The sequence below is a fragment of the Crassostrea angulata genome, chromosome 1 (assembly GCF_025612915.1).
Source record: "Crassostrea angulata isolate pt1a10 chromosome 1, ASM2561291v2, whole genome shotgun sequence".
NCBI lineage: Eukaryota > Metazoa > Mollusca > Bivalvia > Ostreida > Ostreidae > Magallana > Magallana angulata.
Window position 1 is genome coordinate 1,713,879 of NC_069111.1, and position 27,935 is coordinate 1,741,813.

General features: G+C 36.2%; 1 protein-coding gene across 6 annotated transcripts in view; it reads right to left on the reverse strand.

Annotated features, from left to right (window-relative positions):
* Positions 1-27,935, reverse strand: part of LOC128185726 (nostrin-like) — a 67,003-nt gene that overhangs the window by 13,208 nt on the left and 25,860 nt on the right. For all 6 annotated transcript variants that reach the window (XM_052855374.1, XM_052855365.1, XM_052855389.1 and 3 more), the window contains exons 9-13: positions 23,028-23,179; positions 16,552-16,663; positions 12,964-13,098; positions 5,337-5,406; positions 653-826 (exon numbers count right to left, since the gene is read on the reverse strand). In XM_052855374.1, the coding sequence (XP_052711334.1) occupies positions 653-826; positions 5,337-5,406; positions 12,964-13,098; positions 16,552-16,663; positions 23,028-23,179 (643 nt within the window). The remainder of the gene's footprint in view (positions 1-652; positions 827-5,336; positions 5,407-12,963; positions 13,099-16,551; positions 16,664-23,027; positions 23,180-27,935) is intronic.

The following is a 27,935-nucleotide window of genomic DNA, read 5'->3' on the forward strand; positions in this document are numbered from 1 at the left end:
TTCCTTGACACCTAACAAGTTAAAAAGAGAGCTGATATGTGTGTTAATAAGTGTTAGTTTGTTAGTGACATCAGATACTTGACAGAATTGTTCTATACACAATGAGTAGACAGTAAGCGCTCAACAACATTTAGCACACAATAAGTATTCTGGCAAACTGATTTAAATTCTTCAGTGAAGTAATATTTCATTGTATTAGGTCCCATAGATGTTATTTTAATGTATAAGTGTCTATATTTTTGTGTATAATGGATTTTGTTTTTTAGATTGAAAATGAATCAGTCAATTATAATATTGACAATGCCTGGGGATACTTCGAACTACAACTACTTAATAACTGCTATAACACCCGAGCTAATGAATTACCAGGTATCAAACTGATCATCTGATTTTGAAAACAGAGTAATACAACTGCAATGTGACTATGACTAAATCTCCATGGTACAAACTAGAGAGTTGAAATTTCACTAAATTTTACTTTACCAACAACTACATGTAAATACAACTATTAATTGAATTACAAAAACAAGTATTTTTTTCTTTACAAAATACCTAGCTATGGGTGCTTACCCAACACTCATTACTAGATGCTATCAAACAGCCATCACTATAGATTGACAGGTGTCAGTGTCTACAGGTGGGTGTGGCTTACCTGAGGAGGCGGGGCTTGTTGTCTTGGATGTGCTCGTACTGCTGGACTCGCCCTTGGTGGAGGCGGACGAGTGGTGGCCGGAACACTGCGCATGGATCCCACAGCTTGGCTTGCTGGCCTTGGGAAGGTCTGCTGCACACTTCAGCAGGCTGTAAACCGGGTCAATCTCCCCTGCTAAAAATTCAATTTAGTGAGACAAGTTTCAAAAAACAGCAATTCATTTTTTTTATACAATGAATAGCTAATTTATCTAAATCAATGCTGATCCTAACCCAATTGTTAAGAATCAGTTCAAATTATAGATAAGTTTTCAAGAGCAACAATTGATAACTTTTTTTCAATCATAAATAGCCTATGTTATAGTAATTCCAACATTTAAATGTCCTTTACACATACTAAACATTTTTCACCTGTGGCTAAAACCTATAAACCTCCCAAGTCCATTTTCATGAAAACAACACCAATTTTTAAAAACTGAAATCTTTCATTTGCATTCCATTTTAAATCAGGGTTAAGGTTATGGTTTAAAATCATGTTAAAAAGTAATATAGATACCGTGCATGTATTGGAACTTATTTTAATATTATTTTTGAAATCTGGGTGGTAAGTTTAAGGCAATCCAGATGCATTCAATTTGTCAGACTAGGATAAATGTATCTTGTTTTATTTTATCATTGAAATGACAGTTTAAACACATTTGTTCATTATTTTTACAAAGAAATTATGCCATGAACATTTTTTTTAGCAAAGCAGTAGTTATTAAGCATGATAAACAGAATTCATATGTACCAAAGTCCAGACACCTGTATGCTCCTTTCATGTGGGAGATCTTGACCTTACAACTAGAGCTCGATATCAAAGAACAGAATTCATCATTCAATCATCTAACCATAGGTATGGGACATTCACCTGACTTTTTTTTCTTATTACCATTGTTACAGAGGCTGTTTCAACAGCTAGTTAACAGAGACTGGCCAGCTAGAAATCAACAGTTAACAGACACTGGCCAGCTAGAAATCAACAGTGGTGAACTTGTCACTCATTGCAGACAGAATGTTTCACAGTCTGCTCAGCATGGAGAAAACACAGACAGCAGAGAGAGAGAGAGAGAGAGAGAGAGAGAGAGAGAGAGAGAGAGAGAGAGAGAGAGAGAGAGAGAGAGAGAGAGTGCACAATCAGAAACAGGTGCTTGTTTGATGTGGTTCTGGGTTTCAATATCATTATATAGATCTTTATAGAAATTTTCTTCAATTAGTGTATCAATCAAGATATTTATTGAAGCTATGATATCTTGATCACTTGCTAGACTCTTCATAAACCTGAAGACAGCTGATTTTTCACACATTGTGATACATACATGTTGGGAAGTTGATACATGTACTGTGTTTTCAATAATCAGAGGACAGCAATATTCCTAGATTTAGTAAAATTCACAGTTTCAAGGATACATAAATTTGTGGACACTACTCACAGTAGTCATTCCAATAATAAATTTTGTTGCGTTTCTTTCCACAATAAACATTTGATTTTGCACATGGGTTGACTCAACAATGATATCCATGGAAACTTTTCAATGAATAAAGAAACCACAAATTGTCATGTCAAATGATCTTTCATCTGGTCATTGTCTGTTACACTAGGGTCTTGTATCTTTATATACCTCAAGGACAGTCAGAGCCCAAAACTTCTGATGACAACTAGCTAATGGTTAACCCTGACTCCCACCCCCAAAACTTCTGATGACAACTAGCTAATGGTTAATCCCGACTCCCACCCCCGAAACTTCCGATAACAACTAGCTAATGGTTAACCCAGACTCCCACCCCCAAAACTTCTGATGACAACTATCTAATGGTTAACCCCGACTCCCACCCCCAAAACTTCTGATGACAACTAGCTAATGGTTAACCCCCAACTCCTACCCCCATAATATAAGCCCTAACTTACATGTGACACTGGACATTGGATTAATTGAGAAGAAAAGTATCTCTTCCATTTTTCAGTGTGTTAACTTTAATGGGCTTGAACCATAGGAAAATCAATTCTTCCACACTTTGAAAATTTTAGTCTTTGGTTTATTCTTATAGGCTTGAACTAAAAGCACCAGTGGAGGCTGATATTGTGTTTACAGTTTTAGCTACCAGTACAAACTGTCTGAAACACGTTATTACCTTAATTACTGAAGTGTCAACAATGGAGAGAAGGGACTTTATTTGTTACAGACAATGGCAGTTCTGCCAGGGAAACACTCCAAAATGTCAAAGTAAATTTGTCCTTCTCTCTGTCAGCTAAGTCATAATATGAATAGGAATTACTTATAAATAAATATGGGGTCAGAAACCAGATTAACCTATGGAATACACCGAATGTTCCGCCGACAGCTAGGACAGGCAGAGAACCCTTTTTCTACAGGTTCTTTTTTTTTAAAAGGTGAGTACCTTTTCTATGAATAGCAAACGATGCATAACAAAACAAAGAGACGATCGAGGTCTGAAAAAATTAGCGGCACATTATGGAAGTTGTGCCAGCAACTGAAGGGGTTAGCCTGCCGAGGCGAACACATTTAAATGATTTCTCCAGCGTTATTGTGCGTCATCACTACCTACGTACTTATGATGCTCACTCCACTTATAGACTCCTACCGACTCAAAATATCACAAAACATTCAAAATCTTTATGATGGTTGTCAAAGTTCTGATAGCTTTAACAGGGACCTCTTCAATATCACAGTATGGGAATCTTCCCTTTTAAAACACAAATCAATTCTTAATTAGATCCTGTGGGGAACCATTGGATTAAAAAGAATTCACTGGGAAAAAGATTATTTACTTTCAAATTAAGTTAAAAAATTGAGTAAAATTGATAAGTGCACAAAGGTCATGGGAGCAAAATCTTCTGTCTTTGTAGGTTCATCTGATAAAAAAGGTTACATTTACTGACATTAAGATAATCGCATAGGGATTAAATTCTGACAATCCGAGCAATAAAACTATCAGCAATGATGAAGAAATCAAGATCTGATCCCCACACTCTGATGTATGTACAAATAAACTCCTTGCTTATATGTGTGCAGACTGGCAATGGAATCAGTCTAGGCTTGAGGGCTTTGAGATTTCCCAAGTTAAATGTAACTTTATATTTAACCATCATTTATCTACCACTAAAGCACTGTATCAATATCCATCACATCCTGTCAGTACTTGACAGATCTCATCAACTGACCAGTGCAGCCTCCTAGAATAGAGAGTCTCCCAAAGGAAGAACTCTTATAAACCAACCATATATAGAATTTGTTAATGCATGTAATGATGGTCATTTCTATTCCACTGAGTATTACAACTGTCAATAGATGGACAAAGTTCTCAGAAAAAGAAAAAATATATATCTAGGTTAATAAAAACTTAGCCTAATTGCAAAGAGAGGCCTGTCATTGCCTAATCTTCTAGCTATTGTCTATAGTTAAACCAATGTGCTGTAATATTCAACAATGATATACAATTACATTTATATTTTTGTAACGGGATGGGAGAAATAATGACAGACCGGACCGGGATTCGAACCCGGGCCCCCAAAATCTCTAGGTAGGTGCTCTACCAACTGAGGTATCTGGCGCCGGTAGTCGACTGGTCTGACCATCCAATTTTATGAACATATAATTCTAACTCATTAATCTCTGCCAAAATTCCTTAACTTTTTTTTAGTTTGATGCTCTTTAAAATTGATAAAGCACAACATCCTTAAACTTTTGCTAAATGTGACCTCCTTGCCATGGTAATAAAGGTTTGAAATGGAGAAATGACAGTTTTAGCTACTCTTTGGACAAATTTTATTAAGAAGTCACAACAGTCTAAAATAAGTACAGTGAAATGTGAAAAGCAAAAATGTTTCTATTTTCAAGTGAAAGAAAAATATGGGTAAATCTATACTGGTATTTTATGAATGTTACCATGGTAACTTATACAAGAACATTGTATTCCAAAAGTTATAATATTTCACTCAGTAGTTGTGGGAATAACAAAATGGTAAAAAAATCTGTCAAAAACAATAATGCAACCTAGCCTTTTAAAATCACTAATGATTTTTCAATTTCCTCTTTTTTCTACCTTGTTTCTATAGGAATGGGTATCTGTTTTCATATATGTTATACAATTTTAAAAACATTTAAAGGAATTTTAAATTTTCCAGAGCAATCCAATTGGGCTTTAAAAGTATCACTTTTTCAAAATTTCAAAATTATTCAGAAGATACCAGGGCAGATTCCTTACAAATTTGATTAACCACATAATATGTTTTTCTATAATTTACAAATTAATTAACAATATTGTCAAAATAGATTTATGATTTTACTTTTGATAGCATATATATGTTATTCTGTCTAACCTTTTCATATGAAAGTTAAAATTTGCCAAGTTTTTCATCTGAGCTTTGAATACCCATAGCAACTAACCTGCGTTTCTTTCAATATAATTATTACAATATATCTAACTGTATGAAATATTAAGAAAATTAATTGCTGATCATGCCTCCTCAGACCTCTTTTGAAGAATTTTGATTTTTACACAGAACAGATAAATGAAGATTGCATATAAAGTACATTCCTTTTGTTGACAAATTTTATGCCAGTGCTTTAGTAAGTTTTTTCCTTTAACCATATCAAGGCATGTGTTGCCATGGAAACACTTACGTTCAGCATTCTCCTCTACTTCCACTTCTTGAGAATTCTGCTTCTTCTTGATCAAACTCCCCTTTTTGGTCTACAAAAAAAGGGGGAAATGAAATAAATAAAAATTCATAATCTGAAAAAAAAAATGAAAGGCAAAAAACACTTACCGTACTCAATAAAGATACACACATGTATTAATATCTATCGTTGATGATCTACATGTTCTTCATTCAATATTATTTCACTTAAACTATAGCCAATGATGCTGAGAATGGCAAATGTTGGCCTTTTTATTTTATGTAAACAGGAATTCCTTTTCAAATAAGGGATTTATTATCAGACAAGGGATTCGTTATGCGACAAGAGTTTCATTATCAGACAGGATTTTAATATCATACTACTAGAGTTTCATTATTAGACAAGGGATTCAGTAGCAGAAAAGGGTTTAATTAAAAGACCAGTGATTCATTATCAGACAAGGGATTTGATATTAGAGAAGGGATTTATTATAAGATAAGGGATTCACTGCAAGATAAGGGATTTATTGTAGGAAATGGGATTCATTATAAGACGAGGGTTTAATTACAAGACCCGGGATTCATTATCAGACAAGAGATTCATTATCAGACAAGGGATTTAATATCAGAAAAGGGATTTATTATAAGATAAGGGATTCATTGTAAGACAAGGGATTTATTTTCAGACCAGGGATTCATTATCAGATAGGAGATTCACTGCCATATAAGGGATTTATTGTAGGAAATGGGATTTATTATAAGACGAGGAATTCATTGTCAGATAAGGGATTATCAGACAAGAGATTCACTAGCAAACAAGTGATTCATTATAAGGCAAGAGATTCATTGCTAGACAAGAGATATAATTATTATAAGATAATGGATTAATTGTAAGACAAGGGATTTATTATAAGACAAGGAATTTGTTATATTACAAGAAATTCAATATCAGACCAGTAATTCATTGTAAGAAAATGGATTCATCGTATGACAAGGGACTCATCATCAGATGAGGGATTTTGTTATCAGACAAGGGATTCAGTATAAAACAAGAGACTAGGTGATATTGTAATTATCGGACTTGTGATTCAGTATCAGACAAGGGATTCAGTATCAGACAAGGGATTCAGTATCAGACAAGGGATTCAGTATCAGACAAGGGATTCAGTATTAGACAGGGGATTATTATCAAGGAATCTATAACCATAATTTTTTTCAGATATTTTCCACTCCTTTATAAGACCAGGTTTACAGTAAATTATTATTGGAAACATTAACTACAAAAGCTATATTTGTACTTTGATTTAAAAATTACAATTTGGATGTGCTCTTAATGGTTGACAAATGATATCAATTTCTACAACAGAAGTCACTTGAGGTGTTCCGAATAGTTGCTCTCATATTTGGAGTTATAACAGCTTTCCCTGAGGTGTTTCTAATGGTTGTCAATGAATATCAAGTGTAACAGAATTGTGAATGGACATGAGTTCACATGGTTGTCAAGTGCATAGGACAACAAAAGTTCCCAGAGGTGTTCAGTGGCTGTCAAATGGTATCCAGTGTTACATATGCACCACTGTTAGGCCTAATTAGACTTTAAACTGATTTACAGAGCAGCAATCAAGAGAACAAGCTCTTCTGTAAACAAACATGATTTCACTGCCCTGAATATTGGCAAGACATCGTTTCCTGGGTGTCTATATTACATCAAGTCTTATCATAATATTGAGCTCTTATAACAAGTGTCTGACAAACATTGACAAGTATCAGCGATAATATTGACTGAAGAGTTCCGATGCTGAAACAAACAATTAGCTAGTTCGCTGTCCATATAATGCCAGGAAGAAAAATTACCTGCTTCCAGTTGTCTACAACTGGCTGAGACCAACAGGCTGTAAACAAATTCATCATACTGCGCTGAAAGCATCACTTCAAACCTTAATTGTGGATTCCATAAGCTTCCATCACATCTCAACAAGTTTATATTCCACGACTTAAACAATGAAGCAACAAAATTTAAACATCACTTCAACAGTCTTGTACCATCAATCAACAACTTCTGAAATCTTACTTAATCATAATCAAGATTTGAAAATTTACACTTATTTTTTAGCCATGACAATCCTCTTACACAGACAACTAGTCTGATATCTCGAAACTTTTTCCATGAGAACCCTTATTCTTATGCATATCTATTTACAACTGTACCCATTTATAGAAAGCTTCAATTCCCCAAACTCCACCAATCCAATCTAACTGTACTGTATATCTTGTAATGAATATTTCACACCCTCTTATGGTGCGTAACCCAGTTCTAACTTACTCAGACCAAAACAACAACAAACCACAGGAGAGGTTTACCAGAATATTGCCTCCAGAATACACAAGCAGTCCCTATCTGCTTTAGCAGGAATTCATGCAAACTGCATCTAACTTCATCCTTTTTTTTTTCCTCAGAGGAAAGCCTTCTTAACTCTTTTACGAAATAGAGAGAAATCTTTAGGGTTCAAAGACCTCACAGAATTTGAAGTCTATTGGTCAGGGGATATGTTAACCTTGAGTGATGTCAAGGACAAGAAAACCCCTAAAGGAATAGATACCTTAGCTAAAACAAAAGTTAGTTACAATTACACATAACACATCCACATATTACATAGGAGATATCCAAGCATGTTCAAAACAAAAATACTTTTGTCTAGTGTCAAGTGGGGGGACTGGTATCTTCGAAGTTCTGGGTTAAACACTACAAAAAGACCACCTCACTTTAACTCCTTCCATACAAGGAAAGTTCTCATTGCTTACCCTACAGCCCCCTCCAATACTAAGGAAGATAAGTACACAGCTATATGTACCTACTAGTAGCTGTAATTGGCCTCTGATACTGACCTTGTGGTAGCCATTACTATACAGCAGTATAGCTGTCTAACACAGACTTGCTGACAACAGATGGTTGTAGATCAAGGTCAGACTCTAGGGAGGTCTGAGATCTCGAGAAAACAGGTACAGGGCTGGCCAACACTCAGTATCTCCTGTCTACATCAACAGTATACACACAGAAACCCCCACCCCCACAAAATACCATACATTACACATTACAGAGGGAGAATTGGTAAACTTAGCAGAAAAGATGACAGATAAAAAAACAAACCATAATACTGTGGTTTCATCAATATTCGTTGAACACCAATTTTAGTGGATTTCGTTGTTAAGTTTATCCATGAAATTAAATGTTCATTGAAGTGCAATTTGTAGTTATAATTTGTATTGATAGGGTCATTGGCCACGAATTTACGTATTCTTAAAACTGTGATTTTCATTTTATCCACAAAAATTGATACCCTTGAATATTAATGAAACCACAGTAGCAAGCCACAGGGTCTGTGTCCATTCTACTTCCGTACATAAAACCTACATGCCTTGCCATGTTGACAATACACATACAGTTAGACTTTCTAGTAAGTGATTGACAGCAAGAGAACTTTAGGTAACCTTTGAAAATCTACCACCCCTACAGTTACCGGTACTTCAACCTCTCACCCCAGCATTATAATGTAGACACTCGCGGAAGTCCTTACCAGCAGTTCTGTGTCGACCTTTGCATTGAGGTTGACATTATTGTTGATGAGTTCTGGAGCACTGCGTGAAGAGGTCAAGGACTCCTGGCCTCTGTCCTTGACCTCCCTTCTCTCAGACTCTAAGGTCGCATCATCACGATTCAGTTTCAATTTCTGCACCACTTTTTTCCACATGATTCACATTAAGTCTTGATTAATCAGTAAATCTTTCCTTCGAATTACTCATGAACTACACTAACACAAAAGTAGTTAATATTTTGTCTCATAAAACCTTCAGTTGACTCCTCAGTATAAATTCTGACATAGATTCCTCACAACCCCCACACTAACAGAAACTCCCCCCACAATGGCCGACTCCCTGACTAAGCTGGTAACATGTGTCACTTGTTACACAGACCCAGGAATAGCGTCCAATACATCTACATGTATCTCCATCACAACCATGGCAAAAAAGTGGCACTGATCAATCTACATGTGGTGTCCATCTGCCTTACTGTGTAACTCAACCACTCTCTGCTCTGCCACTTATTTCTGCAGGTAGTTCTGCTGACTTATTTGTTACAATATGATTCATTCAAAGTGTTCATGTGAGTTGTACACATTATCTAATACCTTTTGACACTCCCACACTACATCCCCACTATCCCCCTAAACAAGTACCCCCACCTTCTTTCCATGCATACATAAAAAATAGATTTTGAAAAGTCATAAATTGCTAAGATGATTAACAACCCTGATAACTATACATTTACAATGTACCGGTAGCTTTATAATAAATAAGAGGGAGCAAAATGCTGAGGAGGGATTTTTTAGCTCACCCAGGATGCGTTTGGGGTGTTTCTCCATGTCCTTGTCTAACTTTAGGGAAAATGTAAGTAAGGGCTACAATAAGATATTATCACTACATATACAACTGTATCCCTCTTACAATTTGGAGGCTCCCAAATATACTGATTGAATCATAGAATATGTCTGTCAAAACCCAGGATCTGGGCTCTCTCCCAGTTAATTGGTACAGAACACTACGACCTCTGTGACCCGATCTGACACGAATCAAACCACAGAAGCCCAGAAAAACATGTCCAGTTTTAGAAAGATCTCCATGACTTCACACTCAGCTTTCTATTTCTGACAATTCTACAATTGCTACAGCACGAATTCGATCGGAAAAGTACCACTGGGATCTTTAAAAAACATTTTTCAGACGCAAGAGCTAAAAACACAAGACAAATCTGTCAAAAATGTTGAATGCTAATATCCTTGTGGTCCGCATCAATAAAGCAGGCATTTCATTTTCTAATAACATATTTATTAAGAGGTTGATGAGTTAATATGTTGAAAATCTAATGGATTTTGTTATTGACTTTTTGATGTAATGGACTGCTATTTTTTTAATCATTTAGCGTAATGATTTTGGGAAGCTTAATTTCCTGTGAGCATTATGATAATCCATCCCTAGCTATCTAATGGCAGCAGGGGCTCAATTTCAATACTGAACAAATCATATATTGAGCATCGGACCTAGCTTAATTCTCATTTTTACAACCAGTCCATAATTATTCTAATTTCTACATTTGTGCTGACTTCAGCACCAGGATTACAATCAACAAAAGAATTTAAGACTATTTAGAATTTGTAAATGCTAATAGCATGTTAGCTAATAAATGTCTTAACTTTATATGTAAGAAGATTGAAATAATTGGGATGATTTTTTTCATTTCATAAGACTGAAAAGACAAAATTATTGAAATTTAAGGCAGCCCCACTCATATAACTGTACCTCATTCTTTTTGTACTGACAATATGGATAGAACCATAATACTTGAGGATAGCAGCATTGTTAATACATTGAGTACTAGGGGGTTTACAATTTTTACATCTGACTTGGGTTGGAAGTTTCTGTGTTGGGAGTGGGGGTGGGGGGATTTGGGGTTAGAATCAATTATTTAACGGTGTTTTATTAGAATTTATTAGAAAAACAATGCTCTATCGATACATGTTTTTGGTTTTGTCCATATGAAATGTTACTTCCAAATAAGGCTATCAATCAATGTGACTCTCTCCCTATTTCAACTTCTCTAACTTTACCCAGGTGTTTTAGATACCTACTGGACAGGTAAACTGTCTACTCATCTGCTACAAATTTGCATATCTAGCCCTGATGACACTGACAATATCTAGCCCTGATGGTCCATTATACGCTGACAATATTTAGCCCTGATGGTCCATAATACAGACAATATCTAGCCCTGATGGTCCATAATACAGACAATATCTAGCCCTGATGGTCCATTATACACTGACAATATCTAGCCCTGATGGTCCATAATACACTGACAATATCTAGCCCTGATGGTCCATAATACACTGACAATATCTAGCCCTGATGGTCCATTATACACTGACAATATCTAGCCCTGATGGTCCATTATACACTGACAATATCTAGCCCTGATGGTCCATAATACACTGGCAATATCTAGCCCTGATGGTCCATAATACACTGACAATATCTAGCCCTGATGGTCCATAATACACTGACAATGCTCCATCTGTACCACCCCAATCAATGGCTGCCCCCCCCCCCCCTCTGAGTCTGACTAGAACAGAGATAACCCCATTGTTTATATCTCAATGGACACTGATGCATGACAACATGCCTGAGGGTATTGCAGATGCATTCAGTCCTCACTGCAGTGAAAGATGAAGGGATCAGAAGCCCGATGGCATGTTTTTCTTATTGCAGAGGATTTCTCATATCAGGGCAGCAGTACTCTCGTTTCAGATATTACAGATCAGTAGAGGCTCCCCAGCATGAAGAGATCTTCTAGAATGTAATTCCTCTCAATTCACAGGTGTTTCCAATGACAGAAGTATTTCACAAACTGGTGCATGCTGCACTCTTAAAACTCAGGCAATCTCCAGCAGTATCAACCCCCCCTTCCCCCTGAAGTTTCTATAGAGCATGAGATACCTTTAATTACATTTAAAACACATGAGTAGGGTGTACTAATTATTTAATTCAATTGTTTAACTAGATCCAGCAGTTTGTCTCCATATGACTGATCTTGTAATTAGAAGAACTGAGCTACTTCATAAAGAGATGCTGAGTTCTTCTCATCTCCTGACTGCCAATCTTTCTGATTGAGATGTAAGTTTTTGTTATACAGACAATAGAATTGATTTTAAGTAGGTGATTCTCATTTAAAGGTCCCTCAACTCATCACTCTACTGTACAAAAGACAGTTCAAAGGTCCCTTTGTTATAACTGAGGTGATTTTAGTTTAGAGGTTTGTGAATACGAAATATATTGCTTGGTGTGAGATAGATGAGAATGTTATTTTGCTCAATGTGAGATAGTTTAAAGGATATATTGCTCTGTGGAGATAGTTGAGAGAGATATTTTTCATAGTGTGAGATAGTTTAGAGGTTTGTGAATACAAAATTATTTTGCTCTTGTGATACAGTTTAAAGAGAATCTTGGCCTTGGCCCTGAGGGAGGTAGTTGAGAGTGATATTTTGCTTGTGTGAGATAGATTTGAGGTCTTTGAATATAAGATATTTTGCTCAGTTTGAGATAGATATTTTCCTTGTGTGAGATGGATAAGAGGTATTTGACAACAAGATATTTTGTTTGGTGCGAGATATTTGAGGGAGATGTTTTGCTTTTTAGATAGTATTGAGGTCTTTTATTATGATCTATTTTGCTTAGTGTGAGACAAGTGAGACAGCTATTTCATCCTGAGTGAGATAGTTTTGAGGTCCCTGACTCACAGGCTTATTAATATTTGAGCTGAGAGATATTTTGCCCTGTGTGAGAAATTTTATAAGGATATAACATCCTGAGCGAGATAGGTCTGAGACTCACCAGCTTGTGTCTGAGGTGAGAGATATTTTGCCCTGTTTGAGATAGTTGATAGATATATTTGGCCCTATGTAAAGTAGTTGAGAGAGATATTTAGCCTTGTGTAAGGCAGTTAAAGATTTGGCCCTGTGTGGGGAAGTTGAGAGAGATATTTCACATTGAGAAAGATAGTATTGAGGTCTCCGACTCACCAGCTTAGTGTCTGAGGTGCTCTTGAGACTCTTGAAGGCCTTCTTCCACATGCTTTTGATGGTGGCCGAGGATTTCTTACTGTCCTGGTCCAGACTCTCCACTGAGCCGTTCTGTTTGGGAGACAGCGCCTCAATCTACAACATCCAGAAAGTAGAAGCTGACAAAGTCTGTCAAATACACTAAAAGTCACTCTTTTTCATGGCCTGATAAATTGTAAGCAGTTACTGTAATATACTCATTTTTTTAAGCTGTGAATTTTATCATAAAGTAGCTTTCATTAATAAAGTTCATCAATATATATATATAAAAATAACAACACCAATTAAGATTCATTCGACTAGCTGAGAAACCAATCTTCACCAAATATCATGCATGCTAAATATGAAACATTTACAGTTGATCTAATTTAATGGAGGTCCAGAAGGTGATTCCTACCAACCTTGAAACATCAGGTACCAGTTACAGACAATCTGAGTATTTATGTGTTATTGTCTTGATGGAACACTGGTGTAGACAGATGTTAATCTTGACCTTTTGCCTTATCAAACAACCTTGATTCACGTCAGGTCATATCAATAGAATAGACTCATAAACAGAAGGTGGCACACAGACTCACCCGGTTCCTGTAATTCTTCTATCTGTCTATATCTATACATTGTCAGTGTTTTAGAAAGAGAAAGAGAAGATAAAGGGGTATATCATATAAAAGAATCAACAGTAGTAACTGCTGGGTAACTGGTACATATCAATATCCTAGTGAAAAATCACAATTCTGAAAGGTCAACAAACTTAAAGATGCTGAGAGAGAGGGAAGAGAGAGAGAGAGAGAGAGAGAGAGAGAGAGAGAGAGAGAGAGAGAGAGTATATACATTAGTTCACTGGTAATTCATCTGCAGGGAGCTTGTCAGAAATTTCATTAGCTCTCAGCTTAAAGTATTTAGACAGGATGACTATCTATTTTTGCCACTTTCTCATGGGCCTGAGTGATCACTGCATTAGGACACTCAACCAGTCATAAATAGATCTATCACAAAAAAGGAGACATAAATAAATAGGTCTACCGCAAAAAAAGGGAGACAACCAGGGGCAGTAAATCCGATCTGGAGTTATAGATAACATCCATCATTATCTCCCCTGACTTGGGCAGTGTGATTTATTTGATATAAATCAGCCATCAGCGATGGATCAAGAGATATGAAGCATTGAAACCATAACATACCAACATAGTGGCAGACATTCCAGCACCATCAGGAAGTAATTATACCAGTAGTCATATTAATTAATACCCTGGCATGGAAGCATCCAAACAACCTGCCGAAGTGAGGTGGGGGGGGGGGGGGGGGGGGCTCAATTTGTTATGGTGGGGAGGGGGTTGTTGATTTACTGGAAGATCAAGTTGTTTGTTTTTTATCATAATAAGCTGCTTTGCTTTAATCAGTATTTTATCATGTATTGAAAACATGCATGGATTGGGCATCAGACAGAGAGCGGTCTCTCTCCTCAGTGGGGTTACTTACTGGTGATCACTTTCTATTAACACCTGACAAGCGAAGGCTTTTCCTACGATATCCTATACAATTCCCTGGGCTTATCCATTAATGCATCAGATGACACCTTGCCTCTTCATCTTATAACGCACTTATTGACTCAAATTCACTCAACACTCAACTCTCTTCATCTGACATGAGAGGGGTCACGCTTGATAACATTTATCTTAGACAATACACTCTCTCTCTCTCTCTCTCTCTCTCTCTCTCTCTCTCTCTGAGTTACACAGAGGCAATATGCCAGCGACCAGCAGAGCTTGAACACCAGTGATGAGGGAAACACCACTGTTTACTACTGATGGACTAACCATTTATATCTAATAAGTAAATAGTTTTATATGCATCATCATGCTAATTTACATTCTTTCTAATATTCAGTTTAGCCCACACAATATCCTACAGGAATGACTGCATGCCTATAACTTTTTCACCCTAAATTTAAAGAAGCGACAATAAATGACTTTTCGCTGAGTTTCAAGGAGTCCAAATGATCAACAAATTAACCATAAGATTTGTCTGCAAAATTTAAACATGAATATCTTTCAGCCATAAATTATCATTAAGTAAAAAATATTTTTAGCTTTAATTTTCCTGAATCTTTTTACATAGCTTTTCTTCTGAAGAAGATTAAAATAGTCTATAAATGTTGGATTGTGCATCTTGGAGAGAGATTTAGTTATCCGAAGTCTCTCTACTTATGCCAGTCTGCTTCAGGTTAACCTTGTAGTTCGTTAACCTAATTAAAAGATATCGGTGGACTACTTCTGTAATAGGTTGTTGTCAAACTGTTAATTACATGTTTAATTTATGTATGATATATCAGCGTACCAGTGCCTACTCAGCCTCCAGTCTCATCAATATTAAAACACAACCCATCAACTGCTACTGAATGCATTTTAATTTTTCATGAAAAAGAAAATAAAGTAGGGTAGAACCAAGAATTATGATTAAGTATGTCACACACTGTTTAATTTTTATGTACCCGATTGCGCTTCGCCCTACTAATTAAGTTAGAGTGGTTGTCAAAAATCTTTTTATAAATATAATAATTAAAATTGAAAAGATTCTTCTTTTAATGTATTCTTTACAGTTCTTTCAATTTTTTGCAATTTTGAATTTTCCCATGAACAAATTACATGAAACATCCCAAAAACACTCCTTCCCTTGAATCAGCTAGTTTTGAAATCTATCCACACAGTACAAGGAGCTGATTGATTTTCCACCCCAAAAAGTTCAGAAAATAAAAGCATCATAGATGAAATCACCAGATGGTTATAATATCTCAGGGAAAATTCTGTGGGGCGGTCTATAGATTAATTACCCCAAAAAAATGACATTGGGCCTGTTCTTTTCAAACATAAATCAACTATGATGCTGCAGGGTAAAAAACCTGCCATTTTTTTTCTGTCTCAGGAGCAGAACTGATGAGCTTTTGGGTGTAGCGTAAAAGTTAAACGCTGGAGCCATTTATCAGATATTTAATAAAACCACTACCGAGCTAGGAATGGGAAAACTTGCAAAAAAACAATAATCTAAAAAGCCATAAAGATACACGAGACAAGAACATCCCCCAGCCTCTACACTGAAACTCCCTGCGCCGAACTGTCATATCTTTATTGTTCAGCCGTTTGCTTTTTGGCAGTTTTTTCTTTCTCAAGCTATAAATTTTGTTTAGTTATTCACACCAACAGGTATCAGGTCAGCGGTTCTAGGATAAATCCCCCCCCCCTTTATTCTACGTCACTTGGTGCACATTCTTATAAATATACACACTTATTATACTTTGTCAGTCACAATTCAAATGAACTTGGAACATGCCTCATAACTGCAATGTCTAATAGAGATTTAATCGAAGGCTCTTTCCCAGACTGAATATGCAGATTTCAACCATAGCCCTCGCTATCACTAATCTCTGCTCCATCTAATGAACTTTATCACCTCTCTATATAGGATAAGTCAGTTAATTCCTGGATTCATTAAAATCAACTTTAAAGCCTAAATCAATACGAGATAAAAAACAAGCTTCTTCATCAGGCTTACCTGGGCTCGGATGGAAGCTAATTGCAAATTTGCCAGCCGTATTTCATTGCGTTTGCAACACATGTCTCCTTGGGTTTCATACACTTTTGAATAAAGATGATTTGCTAAGTTTCTGTAAAAAATAGAAGTACAAATTAGAAAACTGTTCTCACCTGGTTACTGTCGTCCATGTCTTTAAGGTTTCCCGTACTTTTGTTTGAGGACTGTGATAAATGTCGGCCAGAATTAGGGGCTTTCATGCTTTGACTTCTCTTAACACTCGACTTAAAACTATCACTTTTACGGGACTTGGTTTTACTACTGTCGGAGCGGTGGATTTTTTCGGTTTTACTGCGGGCGTAATCCTTTGGTCGCGTGGACATTTCCGTCACTATTCCGCTGTCCTTACTCTCCTGTTTATGCATCTGTCTACGAATTTTTAGCTCCTCTTCGCCACTATTTTGTCGTGACACGGAGCCCTCTGTACGGAGTAAACTCCCTTTGTAAGGATCCCCATTCCTCTGCTCCCCGGCTCTCTGTCGCATTGATGGCTCTGCCTCAAAAACTGACATCACGTTATCCTTAACACAATTATCAATAAAGGTAAAGCTTGGTGTTTTTACGTCGCCTACTCAGATAGTGTCAGTCCAATCAACACACACAAAGATCCTCACTGCTTATTCATCAATTTAAAAAAAACCACAATGTCACAGCAACTACTAGAGTGTCCTTTGTATATTATGCATGGTTGGAAGAAGTGAGCATTAAAATTCCACCTAGGGATTTCACACAGACTCAGAACAGAATCAGATTTTGCCTTTAACCATCAGGATTCTGGCGACTGTGCAGCCTCTTCAATTAATGACTGTAAAAAAAAACTTGTATGGAGCACTGTCAAAATCTCTCCATTACATTGCATGTGATGATGTCACTTGGCATCTCCTACCTAACTTATCCCTCCTTCTGACTTCTCCTGAGAGTCTCAGCTTCTGAGAAGCAATTCCCAGTGGCTGCAGGTAGCTGGGATTTTTTTCCAAATCAAATATTGAAGGAAGAAACATAAATGGCTGAAGTATTCTCCAATTTCTGTTTGTTTTGCCAAACATCCAACAGGAGTATAATAAGTTTCAAGTATAAACAGCCGAGGTTTCCCCTCTACTGGCGTATTGTGGCTCGGCCGAGACCCGCAACCACTGAGCCACTCACAACAGTGCGGCAGTCTTTAAAGTTCTCCGCTGATCAAGAAATACACAAAACTCCTAATTAAATGTACATGTAAAGTGTCTACATACTGCAATTATTCATGAGGAAGATTTCTTTTCAATTTACAGCTGATAGAAATTTTGCTTTTTCTGTGATGGAACTCTTGGTTAGCTTGCTGATGTGTTATTATCTAAGAGTTACACATTTTGTCATCCTGCATAAAAAACAAGCCTGAAGATGTTGTCTCAAACACACCAGTTTTTTAGCTCTGCCACAGAAAAGATAATAACTTTCACATGTTCATTGCCTATTGGTACCTGTATATGATAGTTCTCTCTGAAATATGATTAATTCCCTTTCCAATTGAATGGGAGCCCAAGAACACAGGGGCACTGTAACTGGGAAGTTTACTCTCCCTCTCCTTCACTTACAGCAGCCACAACTACTGTGTTTGTCCGGTACAAAACAAGATCCTGACATTGTCATTAATCCATCAACATAATCATTCAGACATAACCAGTCAGCAGACGACTCTCACAGCAAACTCAGGACCCCTGATTCAGATATTTCTCCAATGTCAGCGGAAGGTTCCAACTTATAATTGTCCACTCTGACAATGACAAAACTCTCTGTACAGGATGATTTGTCGGCTCCACACACTTAGTTTCGACTGGAGCTTCCTGGAACCCAGTGGTACAGTATGGAGTAAGAAGAGCAGGGTAGTGAGACAGTGAGGGGGAGGGGATTAGCTGACCAGACACCAAAGTCTCAGGGAGAGCTCAGCAGGAGATGTACTTTATCTGTGCATCAGGGCATTTCCTTCTATTATGATCAGCTTATCACTGCTTCATCTCACAGAGAGCTGTACATAGACTGTATAGAACTCTCTTCTCAGTACAATTATCATATGGACCCCCCCTCCTCAATATAACCTTCTTACCCCCTCCCCTTTCCAATCTACAAAAATCAATATATTCCCCTCCCCTTAATGAAACATATTTTTTTATCCCAAGGAAAAATTATTCTTTTGCTGTAACAATGTTAGACATAAGTATACATCCCCTCCTCTCCATACACCTGTTATATACACCTCTACCCCTTCAGGACAATAAAATCAAGAGAAGCTCTTCCTCTCTAGTTTACAGTAGAACTACTTTGATACTTCAGTGTAAATGTACTTATAACCAGGCTCTGAGACTGGGAACTTAAGAAATGAAATAATTCCTGTACAAAACTATATAGTTCCAGAGAGGAGCATACAAGGGTTATTAATATTTAAGTGTGGGCCGGTGGATCAATACCACCAGAAATCATTTCTCTTTGCAAGTGTCTGAAGGAGAAAGCTGCGCTGTTTGATGTTCAATCTTCAATCAGGCGATGAAGCAGAGGTAGAAAATGAAAACAGTCAAAGTTATTTGTAATCAAAGACTAATTAGCGGAGAAACCCGGTAAATGAATCACGGGCCTCCGATCCGACTGATCTTCTACTTTACCGAGCTTCTTCCTTCTCCAGGTGTAAGGAGTAAAAAGGAACTGATGCTTATTGTGATGCAGTGCGCGTGCATTTAACAATAAATCCCCCCTCCGCCTTTTTTTTTTTAATTCTAAAGATGTAATTCTGAGCGCATGACTCTGATGTGTTTATTTTCAGGATAAACTAAAAATATTTCAAACACAACATTTAAAACTTTTTTTGTATGGTTAAGAGCATTCACGATAATATTCAAAACACATTTAGAAATTCCTGTCTGTTACTCTGGATTCATAAATTCTGATATCACCAGTTAATGAAAGCCAATTTTTATTGAATTTCGACATGTCTGAAAATTCTATTATAGAAACAAGAGATTTTACTCTCAAAAGTTGGTTCGATAGGAACAAATTAATGTAATATTGTAATTATGCTTTGTACATGGATCTATACATAACAGCGATAGGATACTGGATTTCATATTACTATTCCCCATATATTTGAAGTTCAAAACTGGTCAGGTCCATATATCATTGTACAAGAGGAAATAAAATAACTGATTACCTAGTTGATGATGGGATAAGTATCTTTAGAACTTGTGCCCCATCCAGTTGTATATTAGCACAATAAAAATATGTACGAATCAAATCATCCTTAATTAAAACAAAACTACTACATGTAAGATAATGGGAAGCATCCTTGGAAACTTTGAATGTAGTTCTATGTGTCCATGCTCTGAGACTATAGAAAATCTTGAGTTTTGTGGTCTCTCATTCAGAAATCTCCAAATCATTTCTGGGCTACCGAGTCCCGTGGGATCCCGACTGACAAGATTAGCAGGATGAGGTGCAGTAATTGGCCATGTCTCCCCCCACAAATCAATTCCTGTCCCTCATAAAACATCCGGTGGGGAAACATGACTACAGCATAACAGATTACAATGTACATGAGGCTCAGGTCAAATACAGCATGTCAATAGACCATTCATTTTTTACAAAATTCCTGTTGGACTTTGGTAGGTCCTAAGGCATTTTGTATGGAATTTTGTAGGTCTTGGGTAATGCTATTGGACTTTTGAAAGGCCTTGGACCACTCTTGGACATCTGATCCTCAGTTCTCTCCCCTTATCCTCAAGTTCCATAACACAGCTTGGGCATACATATATTTACCAGAGATCTGCTGATCAAACCTCTTCAGTAATTCACCCTCTCCAGAAAAGCATTATTTAGCTATATCAAATTATGAGCGGCATCTTCTTGCTGTCTGTCAGGAACATCCAATCATTGATTTCCTTCACTTCAATGAACGGACCCTATATACTGGTCCAGGGAGGTATAAACAGTTCACAGAAATCAACAAACTCAATTAGCAGCCATTAATCCTTTTGAAATTCATACATTAATCTTATTTCAAGGAAACAATGAAGGTCTATAGATTGTATATCAAATGGTTATCTGGGAATATTGAACTCTGATGACATTTTCACTAGTACTTTCTGTTTACAAGCATTAAAAGGGGAAGGGGGAACATGAGACTCTTATTTTTGGAAGTGAAATCAGAGAAACTTGAAACACCTGAATAAAATAATCATTGAAAATGGACCATATCTTACCATTTTAAAGGGTACCTGCAGCCCAGCCGATGTGAAACATATGTTAAAGAGTTTATTTGCTAAAATTTAATGCAAAAAACTTCATCGAAATCGGTGCAAAAATAACGGAGTTACGCCTCTTCAAAGTGGCTATTTTTACCTGCTTTTGGAAATCTAATCAAGAGAAAACAGAATTAGGCGATAACGAGGCTTCAGCGGAAGTGACGTCACGAGGTCAACAGGAGGGAAATTTCCTTACAAAGCTATACAAATTAAATTCGATTTTTCAGCCAAAATGATTGATATAGATCTGATGTTTTGAATTATCTTGTTTTTTTAAGTATTGCAGATCTAGAAATTTATATCCGTTATTATTTTATTACAATCAGGATTCTGTTTGAAGGATTTTAAAATTTGTTATTCTCGTCGCCTTTTTACCGATGAATACGATATCTTAAAACGCTTACATGGGCAAATTTATGTTTATTATTCATTTTTTGATTACATAATATCCTTTCACACACGAGTGATCCGAGGCAATGACACAGGTAAACAGGTAAACTAACGAAGCCACTGCTCCAAACACACGTGTATCTAGGGTATGTATACACAAGGTACACGAGTCTGGTGAACGAAGAGAGGATTTCACACCTCTAGACGGTAAATTGATTTGTGTATAATTAGCTACTCAATTGTTAAAAGATAAAACAGAAAAATAATTTAGACTGTGTAAAATCAAGCAATCGTCAGCTAAAACATGTGTATAGTCCGTCAGTGATTAAAGAATCATGCATGATACTATTAAATAGTAAAACTAATGTTCGAAGTAAATGCCTTTATTGTTACTTACCTAATCACTCAAATAATGACCAAATTTACAATTCAGCAATTGAAACCTTTTTTATGTGATCAAGTAATTATTTCGGAAGCAATTACGATGGTCTTTATAATTTCTTATTTAATAAAGTGCAACTTTCTTTCGAGCGCTATGGTCAGCAATTAAACGCTTTATAACTCCGTACAGCTGAAATTGTAATATTGACAACGAATCATTATGAAATCTGAATAAACTGGAACATTTTGACAAAGGATGTAAATAAATGTAAAATTAAATTCCATTATCGTATTTTTAATAGAATACGAGACAGCCATCTTGGACTTTCGCCTTGATCCGTTTATAATCCCGTGTGCATACTATTTTGATTGTTATTGGTCCGATATCAATATTATTGAATAATCGGGCGACATCATTTGTAATTTTATGCCTTATACGAGGAATAGACCCCGAGTTACCTTTTACGAAATATCATTATGTATTATCAATATTCAGTATTAATCAGTTAATAATGTCACTGAGAAATCATTGGAAAGAATGACAATATTAACAAAATATGTTTCTTATAACAATAATGCTTTGATAAATTGTCATTTTGCTACATATGGTGTGCATTTATATGTAAAATGTGTTACACATTTGACGAAATTCATGAAGCAAACAATTGTCCGAATTCGGCATTTTTGTTCGATAAAATACGGGTTAAACTCAAACAACAGTATAATTAGTCATCCAGGGTTGATAAGGAAATAAAACAACAGAAAAAAATATTCATATATCGATAAAACAATGCAAGAAAACGAACAGTTTTCATACGATATTCCTGTTTCTCATACAGCGGCGTTGACCCCGTGACGTCACAGTTCATCTCGCGCCAAATCTGCTTGATTCAAAACTCGTTCAGGTGTGAAATCGGGTTTTCCCCAAATATCTCGAAAACTACTTATACGATCGCTGTAAAATTTTCAGGATGATGTTTTTACACATAGATCTCCAATATATCAAAAATTGACCGGCACTGCAGGTACCCTTTAACTTCAATACCTGCTTAAATTTTACTCTTAACATTCATGAAAGCCCCTTTGAAAATAGTTGGAGATACTAATCTAAACCTTAATAATCTTGGTCGCAATATGTCATTCTCAAATTAGTCTCTCAGTATGCCATAGGCACACGTACATGATATCAATGTTCTGAATTTAGTAAAAATCTTATAATCAACTGTTGTCTTTGACCTTTGGCCCCAAAATTTATTCAATTTGACAGATTCATCAGTTCGTCTCTCAATATACCATGAGCACATTCATATATTATACATTGAATACTGTTCTGAATTTTGCATATTAAATCTCTTAAATTTTTGTCTTTGACCTTGACCTTTGACCCTGTGTACTGACCTTTGACAGATCATCATCAGGGTGTGGATGCTGTCCTGGTTGTGTTTGATGTACGATGTCAGGATGGCAGCCTCTTTCTGGAGTTTCTGTCGCCGCTCCAAGATGATTGGTTCCGTGTGTTGGTTAACAATAAGCTGGTTAACCGTCAAAGTCTACACAACAGTAAAAAACATGTGTCAGCTAGGCTCTGAACAGAATTCAGTGATTTTGCTACATCATAAGACCAATTCAAGATCTCTTTAAAAAGTGAGATGGAAAAGTTCAACAATCCCTGAAAGCTCTGGCAAATACCAAAGACCTTCAGGTGACCTTTGTCCTAACCATGTACTGATTGCTGCAAACTGTATAGTCAAAGACACTGGGTGTATTTCACAATGTTACATTTAGTTCTGAACTTTAATTTTATAACCTTTTATAAAAAAAAAGGGGTACATGTACTACCCTGAGTAATTAAATGTTGAACTTGATATCATATACTTGTATATTAAAGTCATCAATATGGCAAACTTTCCAGCTGATCATGATAAAAGGTAAGTAACATCAACATAAAGGGTAGTTTATTCAATTACAGAAAATATGATTTGCGGCTTGGATGAAAAAGGATGAGTTTCAAGTATTTGCATAATATTCATACATGTAATATAATTTCTTATTGGTTAATGTACCAGGCATATGAGTCTTGTTTTCATCAATTAGAAATATAAAGGAGATGTTAATTTTTATCCATTTGATTTAAAAAGAAAGGAAAACAATGCAGTATTTTACAAGTTAAATTATACAAGCCAAACAAATTTGGTGTTAAAATCAGGATTGGTTCGGTAAATATTTATTAAATAATATTCTGTTTTATGGTTAGACTTTGGGCCAAGTCAGCATCTTGTTTGCTATTTAATATATCTGATACCTGATCTGTTAGTCCATGTATTAGAAAAAAAATCATGTAGAGACAAACTTCATGACCATTATCATTAATGCAAAGAAAGGTCCATTATGAATGATACATCACATATCCACTAGATAGAAGATTACTGACACTGATAAAGCATTTGTTGGAGAAACCCAAATTTCAGAACTCCTATAATTACTGATTCAAAGAAAAATGGATTGGTTGTCTTGCAAAATATTCTTGTCTTTTTTTGTTTAAATTGCTTCTGAAGCAGCAACAATCAATTCAATAACACCCATTTTCTAATCTAACATTGAGAAATTGACTGGTCCCTATGTAATGTCAGCTCCCGGCAGTGTAGCTCATAATTGACTGATCATATATAACACACTTATATAAAGTCTTGGTATCAATCTCTATCAAGATAGGGCCAAGTCTGACCCACCCAAACAACGTCATCCCAGGGGGGCGTTTCTCTAGACGGGGTCCCCCTGTATCACTGAATATCTGTCTGTCAGATAGAGGCAGCTCTAAAATACATTGAACTGTGACCTTACTGTCTGCATACTCTATAAAACTGTCATATTTTTCTTAGATATGTAAAACATTTTCTATGTGAATGCAGTTGATATATTTAACAGTGAAGGTGTCTCAAGTAAATAATTGACAGGTATTTAATAACAGGGTCATATCAACATGCATACATATCAATAAAAGATATCAACTGTAGATATTCCATTTCTGTTCAGAATTTCATTCCAGAGACGATTTTTCTTGGAAAACATTGCAGCTGGGTTTTAGAATATTTTCTTGATCTTTAAGTTAATTATAGAAAAGTGTCTGTAGGAGTTACAAAGTAACTATTACTCCATCACTGTTAACAACACATCACGGCACGCAGTTAACAAATATCTGATAGGCAGGTTTTGATCTTGGAATTTGAAAACATATTTCCATCGCATCTATTACATCAACAAAATCCATTATCTTAATAATACAGAGTAAAGTCAAAACCGACAAAGTAAACAAACATTTGACATCAAACCCTAAATTAATCCCTCTGTGTTGAAGCAGCAATATGACTTAGTTCGTTACATTTATAAACCAGGCATAAAGTGCACAACATAGATCTAACAGGGAACAATCAAATTCACACACAACACAGAGCCTGAAGTGCATGCCAGTTACAGGGACGCGGAGGCTTTACGTCAGAAAGCGATTCAAACTGAGAACATGATCCATAGATATCCGCGAGACAAGCACTTGTTGACTGCAAGCATCTTCAGGATTCAGACTGGTCAGCCCTGATTTGGCAGAGCCTGGAGAAGACCAATTACTTAATGAACTGTGATGGATCCTGACTGGGAACCAGAGAGCACCTGCCATAAGGGCTTGTTCACAGACCTCCAACAGAATGCAGGACAATGCCTCCAGATGCTTTGTTTTATCTACACAATACACCTGATCTCAAGACTCTCTTTCCCTCTTTCTCTCTCCCTCTTTCTCTCTCCCTCATTCTCTCTTCATAAACTCTATCTTCAGGATTTTCCTTTCTATTATAGTTTATTATTGTCTGCAAATTTTTGTGACAGAACAGGAAAATCTCTCTTTCTCTCTCTCTCTCTTAAACCTACCAGCACTCAGTGTGCTTGTAAATATTTAGCCACTGTCTTTGATGACTGCCCTGGTTCTATTTGCCAGTGAAGTAAGGCTCTCAAGGGAAAGCCGGGAGAAAGTGCCACTTATTTTGGGTTGTGTGTCAGATTATGTCAGATAGAAGCTAAACACATTAAGCAGCAAAGGCAGAAATGATTAACTTTGTCAGGCCATTGTTCAGCTTTGTTTTACATCATCACTCTAAGGGTCCTATAACTAAGGGCCTGTAATGTTCAAAGTGACCTCAAGTGTCCTTGAATGACCTTGAAAGTTGGGACTTTAGTGAAGTTCATCATCTTATTTCAGACATTCTGTTTCTACATGGGCAAAAAAATATTTCTTTTATTTTCCTGACAAAAGTCTTTTTGAAGCAAATTAAAATGTCTGACATAAATCTTGTGAAAACAGCGCCATTATTTTATCAAAAGCCTTGCTTTGTTATGATTGCAGAAGAATACTCTCAAAAAATGATACTGCATTCAACTAGATTTCTCACTGCTTGAAAACCATCAAAATCCCCATAAATCGATGATGTGTTTTTCTCAAGCTACTATAATGAAATGCTTTAACAATATTATACATTAGCAACTTGTTTCTTCCTATCTGCGATCCTTTGAAAGCTGCTGTGGATTTTTTTCCCATCTGTGAGCACTTGTTATAGAAAGCATCAGTAGAAAAACAGGCTGAGTGAAATCTCTGTAGAACCTGCAATTCCATAATTTTGCTCAAGAATCTTCAACTCTCAAAACTATCATAATTCGATAAAATCTGCAACATTGATCCAGAGTTATGAAAGGAAAGATGCTTATATAGTGTACTCATATTTCTGCACCATATAGCATTATACTCAAAACATGTAATAAATTAGATCTTTGATGCACTCAATGCACCACATGTCTTCCTTTCCATTTCAAGGTAAAATAAAGGTCACAAAATATCAAAAGCTACAGCAATAATTGGCTACAGGAAAACAGCCATGATCTTGAATAATTTCTTGGAACTGATCTTGGGTCTGTTGTAATCTAATGAAACAAATAAGTTGCAAACCGAGTGAAACCTGGAGCGGTGAAATAACACCTGAAGTCGAAAGTAGGCATAATAAACTAGGAGTAACGTTCACCTGAAATAAAGCTGTTTACCGCCTGACCTGCGTATATGCACTACACATTGAGCACACATGGTTTTTGAAATCACTTTCTACGCAACCAATTTTTGCGAAAAAAAAAATTCTTGACAATCTAATTTGGCAGTAAGCACATCATAAATCATAGGGCGATGGTTGTCCTTCAGAATCGTGTTTTTACGGAAATTCTATCCCAATCAGCTGTACCAGGGAGTCATCAACTCCTCCTTATTTCATCCTCTTAACCAATAGACACACAAAGAAATAAAAGGTTACTGCCCATGTAAGTGTATTAAAGAGTAATAAAAAATGTATATATCAAAACTTAATACAGAGAAATCATTAGACTTTACTAGGGCTCAATTTTTTGTGGATTTTGATCAATGGTATAAGGGTCCTCTATCCAACAATTTACGTCCTCGACGAGTCATGAAAATTGATTATTTATTATCTAAAAAATCTCTTCCACAAAATTAAATCCCCACCAACCTGTGAAAAATGAAATATTTGCAAAAATCGGCCCACACAAATTTCCATGATCTAACTAATTTTCAGTAGGTTGTGTTTTTTCTATAACTAACATAATCGTTATAAAGTTATTCAATTCCAAGAATCCATGATTCAGCCAATAAATGTCACCTCTTCAATATCAAATTACATTCAAAACTACAATTAGAAACTACTAGTACATGTGGATAATGTAAAAAGAGTGCTGTATTATATAAATAGTGCCTGTTTGGGAGGGTAACAGTTGAAATTGACACCCCGAGAAAACCATTGTCAACCGACGCGAAGCGGAGGTTGACAATGGTTTTCGAGGGGTGTCAATTTCAACTGTTATCCTCCCAAACAGGCACTATTTATTTTGTTATACTGAATGTCTTTTTTAAAATTTTTAAGAAAATTTTACTGCTTTTATATAGGAATAACGTGAATTCTACAGCGAACCGTACGCGCATAATTTTCGCGCATGTAACATTTTTTAATGTTACCCGTTGCCAAGTGCGTTGCTAACGCTGAGGGTAATAGTAAATATTATTAACTGCGTCTTAACCAATCAGATCTCAGTATTTAACATGAAAGTATAACAATGTAATTTAATAGCAGTTGAACATTCTTTCTCATTACTTATTTATCAAACAATTGTGTGCGAGGAATACAGCAGTGTTTACTGCCAATTACTTCAGTCAACCCACGTATCAACCATTTATGTTATTATGGGATGTACATGTAACTTCTGGTT